The sequence below is a fragment of the Oenanthe melanoleuca genome, chromosome 5 (genome assembly GCF_029582105.1).
Source record: "Oenanthe melanoleuca isolate GR-GAL-2019-014 chromosome 5, OMel1.0, whole genome shotgun sequence".
NCBI lineage: Eukaryota > Metazoa > Chordata > Aves > Passeriformes > Muscicapidae > Oenanthe > Oenanthe melanoleuca.
In genome coordinates, this window is record NC_079339.1 from 25,545,181 (window position 1) to 25,556,894 (window position 11,714).

Genomic DNA, 11,714 nt, shown 5'->3' on the forward strand with positions numbered 1-11,714 from the left:
GCAGTGCCTCTCCTTTTCTAAGAGGGGAAAAAAGTGATTTCTTCCCACATACTTAAATACTTTGGCTTTTGAAAACCAGCCTTACTTTTAAAGTTACAAACCCAGGAATTAACCATTTAGAAATATACAGTATAAACAGTATAATTTTACAAGCAAGGAAATGAAAACAGTTAAACAGAAAAGAACTATGAAAAAACTACACTGGGGATTTTTTCCAGGTCCCAGACTGACTACAGAATCACAGAATTGACTAGGTTGGAAAAGACCTTTGAGATCATCAAGGCCAGCCTAACAGAGAAGAAGACCAGCTCTTGTCTCTGAAGTCTTGAGTCTTCAAAATGCTGAGCACTATGGCCCAATCATAGTCTGTAAGCAGCTGCATGCTGAATTAACAACAGCACTCAAATGGTTAAAATGAAACTTGTGAAGTGCTCCACTAGAGCAGAGTCCTTATCTTCGCTGGGCATGGATCAAGCTGCAGCTGATGGCGACAGCAGAACACAAGTATTTCTCATTGTCTTGCAAGTCATCTCTAGGGAGCTGGGACATGGCAGGGTGCACACAGAAAGAAATCCATATGGCTTGGTTAAACACAATTTAGCTCTTCTGTTTGCAGTTGTTCCTAGAATGGAATGCAAATCTTCACCACCCTCCTCCCAGATCCGAAGGACGCGATGTTGACGGCGACAGATGGACACCCTGCGCCCTCGGTGTCCCTGGGAGCTGGAGTGTTTGTCACAAGGCTGCCAGGGCACACACTCTTGACAGTGCATGTTTCCTGGGAAGGCCTCAAACCAGATCTTGTCCAGTGGCTGGAAAGCAATCCTGAGCAGCAAACAGGGTTTGCTGATAGAGAGAGGCCAGCCCCAATCTCCACAGGGTGAAAGGGTGGACCGGCTCCATCTGAATCATGTGTTTTGATAAAGATTGTTGGATTTGGGCTTCTTCTAAATTCTCTTATCACCTGGATAGGCACAGCAGGCCAAGGAGTGGCAAGTATCAAGGTGATTTTGGAAACCTTGTGGTGGGCAGGTGTTAGACCATCACATGGAGTCTTCCTAAACTCTGGCCTAGGTGAGGAGTAATTATGAAAGACAATCAGCTCTGGACTGAAGTCCTTGCTCCTGATCTCATTCCCACTAGCTGAATTTTCTCTTCCAGTCAGCACAGCTGGAGACAGCCATATATCTCTGGATAAAGTCTGTTGGGGAAGGCCAGGATACTTGGAGGAAGTCACATGAAATCTTGTGATTTGAAGGGCTGGTGACCCACCTGAAGGGAAACCTTGTTTTGGTTTCTGGGATCGTTTTGGAAGACCAGAGGGAGTTTCAGGCACCTTCTCTAATTGTGGCATGAGCAGACTTGAATGAGCATGACTGCTTCCATGGGAACCTGCTGGAACAGGCTTTATCACCAAGCTGCACGTTGAAATGTAAAGCTTCACTGAAGGGTGGAGGTCTGACATTTGGACATTGCACTGGCTGCAGCCTTGCTGGGGTGGCAGTGAATCACAAGGTTCCAGGGATGCATGCAGATTTTTGCTGTGGGGCACAGAAGCAGCTGGAATAGCAGACAGATCAACGTTTAGGTGTGATGTCCAGCTTGATGGGGCTTGGCAGGAAAGAACCTCTGAGGGCAAAGACAGAGCCAGCTTCAAGGGATCCCTTTTTCCAGGGGAAATACGACGAACATTTTTTTCTCTTTCTGAACATTGCTTGTAAGATGCAGATGTTGATGGAGTGCCAGACCTCTCATATCCGTGGCCCCAGGGATCCTTGCAAGCACTGGAACACGTGGATGTCTCATCAGAAGAGCTGACACAGTGACTAGCACTCCCCAAACCTTTCCTCTGGCCTGTGTGTGCCAGCATGACATCTAGCCTCGAACAGTAGGACACGCTGCTGGGTGCTGAGATGGCATTTCCTGGAGCAAGCTCAGCACCTGATTGACCAGAGGGAGGGTGCCAAGCTGGCACTGGCATCTTTGGAAAAGGCCTGTCCTGCCCAGCAGATTCAGAAGGAGGAGGTGAGGTCGTTCTACAGGAGGAGAGCAGCACTTCCATGGTGGAGACGTAGGTTGCAGATGAAGGTTTGCAGCGATGGTCCCTGTATGACATTCTGAAGCTTAGTCCCTAAATGATGCAAAATTCAAAGCCACAGAACTTGCCTTTCCCCCTGTGCTTAAAACCAAGTCCTAATCCTTTTTCCTTTGGCACTGGAAATTTCCATTCTTCCTCTGAAGCAAAGGAATGAGAGATGAAGAAACATTCTCCAGGAAGAAAAATACGAACAAAAAAAAAAAAAAAAATCCACATTCAAAATAAAAAAATCTCAGTTCTTCTGAAATTGCTAGCACTTCTTGTCATGTCTGCAAAGCGATATGAGTGTGGGATGGGCTGAAAGATAAATTATGGAGCATACAGCTCTGCTCCCTGAGTGTTCTGACAGGGAGACTGCAGACAGAGTAGGAGGGAGCCAAAAGTGCCTGCCAGAGACAGCCTGCGAACTCACTGTTATTTCATCCGTGGAAAAAAGAAAAGCTGCTAACCTGAGCAATGGATCTGCTGCTGTGAAAAGATCAGAACAGAGCAGAGAGTATTGGACACAGTTTCTGCTCAAAGCAAAAATGATTTTTTCCTTCTTTCTCTTTTCCAGCTGTTAATTGTCTGCACTCTGCATGACGAGATCTCAGCTTGCAGCTCTTACAAGAGATTCCTACAGAAGTTCTATTTGATGGCACAACTGAATTCATTAAACAAATTAAAAAGTTAGATGTTTGCCTAATTTTCTTCACATGTGCTCTATTTTCTTTAGCACAGAACAATGGTAGCTTCCTGCACATTTACCCCTGTATTACATAGAGAAAAGCGATGCTGTGGTGATAGTGCCTCTGTGTGTTGGCTGATACTGATTTAATGAAAAGAGGAAAAATGCAGTGGCCAGACTTTTGTAGAATATACATTTTCCCTGATAAGCTCCTATGCAGGATCTTAACAGTGATGTACCACTGCTTGGTAGGGAATTGAGATAGATATAATGCAAATCATGTAATTTGCTATATTAGTGACAAATAGTGGGCAGAACTATGCAATATTTGACTCCAGAAACCTGAACCTAGGTGAAACTCTCATGTCACAAACTTCAGAATGCAGGTCACACTTTCCAAAACAACCAATTCTAAAGAATTATGCAGACATGCATTTCCTTCAAGGGAAGAGTAGCAGAAAGCTCCAGGCCCATGTGCCACAAAGGGTAAAGTATCACTGCATGGCACCACTCAGTTTCCAAAAGGATTTAGTGCCAGTGGCAAACAGAGCTCAGTTAAAATGAGAGCCATTATATTTTGCTGTCACTGTTCTTGGAGAATTAAGAATTAGTTTTCCTTAATGAAAAATGACCCAGAGGTGCAACCTCCTCCAGCTTTGTGTCAATCCTTCAGTTTGGCAACCTGCAACCCATTGATGTGGTTTGCATGCCAAGTCTCAGAACAATTGCAGCAATCTATCAATTCATAAACTTGCAGAGTGACTTGGTTTTGCAATAGCAGATGCCTGACCTTGAACTGGAACCTTTAGAAATAGTTACATGAATCAAAGGAAGTGTAAGAAAGACAAAATAGAATTCAATAATGGTGAAAAAATATCTATTTCAAGAGCTGCAAAATGCTGAAATATGAACATCCTTCTGTCTCTGCATTGATTAAATCTCCCCCATTTTTCATGAGAGGGCCTTTTTCACCAGCTTGTTTTTCTCAACTGCATCAAACAGAAGTTAGTACTCCTTAAAAGTTTTCATTGTTGTTCTACACACTCCTATCAATGCCCTTGCAGAACTGAGAAGTCAATTCACTTTCCTGTACTAACTCACACTGCTGACACCCATTTTCCACTAGTTGCATTTTCACAGCATGGCTCCCAGCCTGAGGTGAGAATTCCAGCAATACCTGTGAAGTAGACTCCCTTCAGACCCTCTCTACAATGTCCTTTCTCTTTGAATCCTACAGAATTTGCCAGTGGTTCAGCAGCTGGCATGCTGAGATCTGTTTGTAAAGTGGACTAACATTGGACTCTTGTCTCCCTCTTCTGTTGTGACTCTGGTATGTTCCCTCTTATTATTTGCAGTGAATTATCTTTCAGATAAGGATCACCTGTTTGTTTATGTTCCACACCTAAGCCCCAGGAGAAAGGAGAGCTTCCTGCACATTGCTACAGTCTCTGAGTGATACCACAATGCAAACAACACCAGTAAAAGAGACTGTCTTGTCTGTACACAGGTTCAAGGACTGAAAGCTGTAGTGAACAGTAGTGCCCTTTTTAGTTTGAAAGAGTTTACATGCTTGAAGAGTTTTAACTGCTTATTTCAAGTTTATAATTTGCTCACCTCCTGTGAGTTCAGGAGCATGTCAAGGTGATCCCAATCCTTGTAGAACATTTGTTCTTGGTGTATTTTCTCCAGCCACTCCTTCTTCTGTCTCCATGCATCATATACATTTTTCTTCTCTTCCAACAAAACCTGTAGCTTCTGCTGAATCTGAACAAATGTTCCAATTAAAAACTTGCGTTGGTCTTTATATCCCATGATCCGGGTAAGTTGAGAGCAGAAAGGATTAAGTGGGGTGGTGAATAATCCCTTTAAATTGCAGCAAAATTATTAAACAGAAGAAAAAGTAGAACAAGTTCTAGCACTACTTTTTGGGCAGAGAGATTATCAGTTATTATTATTGCCTCATTTCTGCAATGGAGAAGTGCTTCTTACAGCATATTCAGTCCAAATCAAGAGCAAAGAAAGGTAACTGTTTCTCAAGTGTGACTTCTAGAATCAGATCCTAATTCTTCACTATCTTTAAGCATTAACAGTGCTGTTATAGCACTTCAAATTTTTATGTGACAGATACTAAAATATAAATTATCAACATGGCATATTCTTCAGGTCAGCCAATTCATGCCACAAGGTTAGGCTTCATATAACTTCAGCTTTCAAACATTTTATATCCACAGGCCTTCTATGAATGACATTTTCCTGCCTTTTTATACAGGCAAAGGACTTTACAGTCAGCAAGATTTCTAGTTACCATAGTCATACACTGCAATATTCAGCAAATTTTCAGGAAATTGGTGAGATGGGAGAGTAACTTGCACAAACTCTGCATTTTTCTGAAGGTATTCAAGAAACACGTTAATGAATTATCAGGGAAGAAATTAATTGGTAGCTACTGGAAAATAAATAAATGCAGTGAGTATCTTAGAAGCTGTTTGTCTTGAGTAAACTGACATTTTGATTTAAATCTTTCATTTCCAGGGAGTATATTTTACTAGTGTAATTCTTTATTACAGAAAATGTTTCAATCAATGTTTAAACCCTCTCTTATGTTTGAGTGTTTTCATTCTTTGGTTGACAGATTTTTGTCCAGACTGTTGTGGTGTGGATATACCACTGTAATACAAAGAGTAGCATTTGTGAGAAAATCCAGTTTGGGAAGTTGGTAGAATTGACTCCATGTCTCAGAACATGGGAAGCTTCTGGAAAAAGCCCAGCTTTGCTGCAGGGGACCTTCAGGAGATGCCTCCACACATCTGCTGCTGAAGTCAGAAAAGGAACAGATGTTTTTGTGCCCAAGATAGGTACATACTGAGGCAACTTAGTGGCAAGTGTATGCATGTTTTTGTGTCTTACAGTGTGATGCAATCTAAAATCATAGTTACATTGGGGTCTAGCCCTGAGCATGCATGGCTGAACTCAGAGGAGCTTCAATTACCTCTCTTGATGGCATTTCCTCATCTTGCAAGAGGGACTGTCCCAGCTGTACAACATGGCTGTACTTCTCTTCTCGTGCTTCCATCTCTGCCAGCAGCTGCTGGTGCTGGGTGAGTCTCAGGCTGCTGGTAGATATGTCCCGAATAGACTCCTTGGCTCTCATGTCCCTTATTATTTCTGCTGTCCATAAGAAATAGTCCCACACCTGGAACCCAAGAAAATGTGAAAAGTGAGGTTAGGGCTCAAGCTTAGGTTAGCAGGCAGGAAAATCTAAGGCTGACTCTTCAACTTTAAGTGAATAATAGGTAATAAAATCATAGATAAATAAAATATTTCATTAGGGATTGCAGTATTTCTAAGAATTTTATAAGGGTGGATAACACAACTGCAGGAATTCCTATTACATGGTTTGTAGTACCATAATCATAATCAAAGTGTCATATCACTTCAGTGACAGCATTTATTGCCCTTTAGTCCATCTTTCTTAAAGTATTTTCTTAAAGTATTTTCTGATGTTATTCCTTCATAAAGCATAAACCAGTATCATCCTACATTTCTGTGAAAGCTTTGGCTAATACAAGCCTATATGAAAATTAGGTTATGCACATATTCTAAAAGGAGAGTGAGAATTTTCAGGTGAAAAGCAAATGCACTCTAATAGAAGTGGGAAAGGGTCAATCACAGGTCAGAAGAAATTGCATAAGCATATCAGGTATACAGATTCAGCTCTTGGTTTGTGGAACTGTAGGACTGAGATTGGGAGGAACAAGTATGTCATGCTAATTTCCTTTCAAAATCTGATTAACCAATAAATATATCTGCAATAACTTAAAATGTCTGAAGCAGCTATGAGCCTGAAAATGCTAAAACAAATCCTGAGGATTATGTTTTAACTGCGACTGAAGAAATCTGCAAGTAAAACTAATTTGATGTTCTCTGTATGTCTTTTTCTCCATTTGATTCTGTACCTTCAACAGTCACTTTAGGCATCTTATTTGAATCTGCAGTGAGAGTTTTTCTCTTATGTGTCAGTTGGTAAAAACTAGGACTGCAAGGGATGTACAAGGGATTACAAATGATGATTAAATTTTGTTATAATTTAGCTGTGTCTGGATTAGTTGATTCAATTTTTACGTAGCAAACAGTCTTTCAGGTTTAAAAAATGCATTTTAAAATACTATTATTTATAGTAAGTGCTGAAGAAAAATTCTCTTTTATTGCAGAAAATGAAATATTTTCTCTCTTAAATGGTTGCTGGCTTTTTCCCTGAAGAAAACTATGTAATGGAAATAGATTCTTGGCTGCTCTATTTTACCCATAGATTTTTGTTCATATCATCAAAATCTTATAAAGACAGCCAGGAAAAAAATCAGAAAAGCACCACAAAATTGCAGTTGGCCAATTTGGGGTCCCAGCTTTAGGCTCTAAAGTCAAGATGCTGCTTTTTAAAGCCAGTGAACACAGCTACTAAATGACTCTTTAAAACCACTGTGGTCCTTTTAAAGGGGCCCATGGTACTGCACACATCTTGGCATAATTTCCATGAACTAATTCATTCACACAGCTGGATGTCACTGTAGACACTGACATTGCACTTGGCACTGCAAATGTCTAAAACTCCCTGAGATTTTGAGCTAAGCTTTAGGAAAAAACCCATAAGCCTCAGGATATATAATGCAATGGAACAAGGCAAGAGCCAATAACAGGTTGCTGGACTGCCACTGCCAGCAATATTTAAGGATAGAGTAGGCATCAGTCTGCAGGAAACTCCTAAGCAAAGCCTGACTCTGCTCATGCAGATCCCAGCACCAACTTCAGAATAAGAGCCTCAGATCATTCAGAAATACTTTGAGTCTGTGTCTACACTCATCTTCCTTGAAAAAGCTCCATGGAAGATTTGAAGCCCTCTGCTGTGCTGAGTGTTGTCAGTTAGACCCAGCTCTGCTATTTAATCACATTAAAATCATACTTGATGGGGTGTAAGGAGGTGCACTAGATGATTGTGCAGAATTCTCATTTTATGGAAATGGAATTTTTTATTTGTTTGTTTCACTTAATCTGTGCATAATTTTTAAATGAAAATATCCTGTGGGCTGCATATGAGCAATATAATGAAAAAAGTACTCTGAACAGCTGTGACTAACATTAAGTTTGTGCACCTCTTGGCACAGCTGGAAGAGGAAAGGTAGCAAAGCTGTCTCTTTGCATTCAGCAGTTTGGGTGATATTCTGCAGCAAAGCTGCTCTAACCTACTCTAGAGTTTCTGAAATTCTTACAGTTATTAGCCATGGCTGCATGATCCTGCCTTGTTCCATCTGGGCAGGAAGATAACCTGCTCTTCACTTCTTCAGGAATTATTGTCAGGAAAAGAGGTGAAACTTGAGGGGATTGGGAATACTTTTTCCATCAACCTGACATCAAAGAGACAGGGAGTTGCCTGAGGCATAGTCCTGCCTAGAGACATCACTGAGAATATGCTCACATGTCTTTGTCATTTTGCTTTATGATGTTAGGAGTCATGAAGATCAAAGGACACACTGGCAGAGCAAGAAATGAGCTATAGATTTGTCATTCACATCACAGGATGTATCACACATTTCAGACAAAATTAAAACCAAAGTTGTTTTACATCATTCCAGCAATAGAAGTTAAAATAACACTCCCACAAGATGGGGGCAACTTAACATTTTCTATCTGAAGTAAAAGACTAAATTTATGATGTAAGCTATAAAGTGAATGAATAAAGAAGTGAACTCTGAGTGACTACATCTTAATGGTCAAATCCACCAAGATCCACCTCCTGGTGAAGATGGCTCCAGGCTGAAGACTTCAAGAACCTAATATATGATAGAAGAATACATTCTAAAAGTTTGCCTTGTTCTTCCTATCAGTGCTAGATACTGTTAGAAAGACAGTGGGCAAATGAACTTTTCACTTACATCAGTAGAATCACACTACTGTTCCCCATCGACACTTCTGCACGTGATAATGGAACTTGTAACAGTTAAAAAACAAACCAAGAAAACCCTCAAAAACTCCACACTGCCATAAACATCCTTTATCTCTAACTACATAATATGTATTTTCATAAAATATTACGGGTAATGCTGATTTAAACACTTATAAGAGACCCAAAGTGGATTAATTGAATGCACAGATGCCTCTTATGCTAAAAAAAAAGAACCATGTACACTCTTGTGGTCTTGATCCCAGACCACAACCCTAAAACAAACTTGCAGCAAGTTTTTTTCAGGTAAACATACTCTGGACACACTTTGCTTCCCATTAAGAATGGAAGCAGAATGTGAACAACCAGAGGTATCTTGAATTTACACTATAGTTGTACTTGGAACAGTTCAAGAATAAAAGAATGTAAATGTGTTCTTGAAATCTACATCAGCAACTCTCTCCATGAAATAAGGAGATATTCTTGCTGGTTTGGCACCTGCAGAGCTTGCAGCAATAACCTACTGATCTGCAGTGGTGTAGCTAAGGAAGTGCCTTCACTGAGACTACTGACATTTGCAAAGTTTTCCATGGCAAATCACAGCTCAGGGACCTGCTGAGCTCTTTGGAGACAAAGCTACTGTGCATTGCTGAGTATGATGTTATGCTGGTATATCCATGTCACTGTTTGAGCAGCTTGAGAGGTTAGTGCAAAAATCAGTGAGTTGTATTTGATACATTCCATGAGGTAAGTAAACCAAGGGATATTGCATGCTCTGAGAGAGAGAACAAACTTTTATGCATTATAAATGGGAGAGTAACATCTCTTTTTGTCACTTTTACTCAGTGGAAACTCCAAGGTCTTTGAATAGATTACTGCTACTCCTGCAGGGCAGTGACCACTTCTGACAGCTGACAATTATTCCTTACACCTCCGGATGGAAGCTTCTATTCTACTGAAAGTAAAAAATTCTTATCCTAGAAAAAAAAATCCTTATCCTCTAACACCATTCTAAATATCTAACAGCACTAAATGCTTGATTGATACACAGAGAGCACTTGCAGCCTCTTCCACTTGCAAGTGCACCTCTGATTCACACCCACTGCAGGCAACCCTCCCCCAGGCAGTGAGGGACAAGTGCAGAAGTGCTTACATGGGCCTGAAACTCATAAAGCTTGTAGGCTTGTTCCAGCAGCCTCCTGCGCTGCTCCACTTTGGACCTCAGGGCCTTCCAGCTGGTCACTATTGCCTGCTGCTGTGCCTTCAGCTCTTCCACCTGCTCCCTGGAGCACTGGGGCAGCACATCATCTGCAGAGTGGATCAGCTCCTGCAGCTGCACGCAGGGTGTGGAGGAAGAGGGTAAGAAGGAGAGCATGGATGCTGATATTAGAAAAGTTCTTATAAGGGCTATCTATTCTGTACATGAAAATACAATTCAAGCAATATATCCTGACTTAAGTTTTCTCACACTAAACAAAAACTTCTATAATGTCTGTTCTATGGAGTAATAGTGACATCCAGTGTTTGCCAAGGCTCATCACAGCAGTGATTTTTCCCTTTTTACTATACCATTTATTATATGAATAATGAAAGTAGTATTATAATTACTATTATAATGCAAGTAATACCCAACCATTCCTTTTTTCCTCATCGACCATTTAGCTTAACTGTGACTGCATTATCTTCATGCATGTCTCATGCTTTTTAACCCTTAAAAGCAATGAGAAGCTGATGGGATCAATTCTAATGTTACTGCCCCAAGGCCAAAATATTTGAGGCCACTGATAAGTAATGGGATAACTGGGATAAGTTCAGCAATCTCAGTATAACTCATGCTGTGCTTTACCCTGTGTATACTATTGTATATTATTACATATATTAAACAAAGGAGTGAAAACTCATACTCATTGGTCTGTAGAAGTCAATCAAGTCCACATATACAAGGTAGCCATTCTCAAGAGCTAAAATTTTTACATATTTGTATTGTGAGCCCCATCCTTTTTTCTCACACTCCAATTTGTACCAATATTAATTTTCTCTGCACATAAAATTGATTCTGGATTTTCCCTTGTAATCACATGGAATGCTTTGAAGAAGACAATAAGCATATCACAAAGCCTGGTATAATCCTACATTTCAAACCATGATCAAAAATACCCCTGTGAATCACTTCAATAGTCAGTAGTTATTACAGTATGTGCCTTATTTGAAAAGTTTTAATTACCTACTTTATCACTGTCATCAGATCTTGAATATATTAAAAACCCCAGAAAAATAAGGAAAATCCCTAGAGATTTCAAGGCTTTCTGTGAGAGACAGTAATAAGTTGGTTCACAATACCAAATTATTACTATGCTTATTTTGGAAACTTGAACTTTGGCTACACATTGAAGACCACAAATGACAAATACCTGCTGCTCATTCCCAGAGAGCTCGTGCTCCAAGGCCACATGGATCCGAAGCTGGGTTTGCACACCTCTCATGTCCTTAGCAACATCATCTGGAATACTTTTGGACTTCTCCTAGAAGGAAGAAATCAGAGAGAGCTTTGTATTTTTCCTGCTTCCAAGCAAAACTCACTACAAGACTACATTAAATAATATTTGGTACTGTAACTCATACTGCACACTTGAGGACATTCTGAATTACTCAACTATGATAGTTAAAAAGAAAATCTCTCCTAGTAACTCACTTCTAAATATCTTAATGGATAAACTATTCAAATGGTCTGTTAGAAATGAAGGTTTGTGTCTTTCCTTGACGAGACAATGCAAGAAAATGTCTTCCAGGCTTTGTGTTGGGAATTGGTCTTGAATACCTATTGCAGTGGTGTAGTGGTTGCCTGGACCAAACTCAGCATGGGGATAAACCAACAGCTGCTCTGTGAAGTGTTTCTGAACTCTTATTGTCACTGTTTCAGCATTAACTACATCATCATTGAAGTTAAATAAGCACCAGGTTCTGAAAAACCCAGCTGGTAAATGGTGAAACATTATGTCTGATTTTCTCTTCAT

General features: G+C 40.3%; 1 protein-coding gene across 2 annotated transcripts in view; it reads right to left on the reverse strand.

Annotated features, from left to right (window-relative positions):
- The window catches only part of SPTBN5 (spectrin beta, non-erythrocytic 5), an 86,892-nt gene that overhangs the window by 41,834 nt on the left and 33,344 nt on the right, over positions 1 to 11,714 (reverse strand). For both annotated transcript variants that reach the window (XM_056493205.1, XM_056493203.1), the window contains exons 31-34: positions 11,112 to 11,222; positions 9,854 to 10,033; positions 5,755 to 5,958; positions 4,380 to 4,529 (exon numbers count right to left, since the gene is read on the reverse strand). In XM_056493205.1, the coding sequence (XP_056349180.1) occupies positions 4,380 to 4,529; positions 5,755 to 5,958; positions 9,854 to 10,033; positions 11,112 to 11,222 (645 nt within the window). The remainder of the gene's footprint in view (positions 1 to 4,379; positions 4,530 to 5,754; positions 5,959 to 9,853; positions 10,034 to 11,111; positions 11,223 to 11,714) is intronic.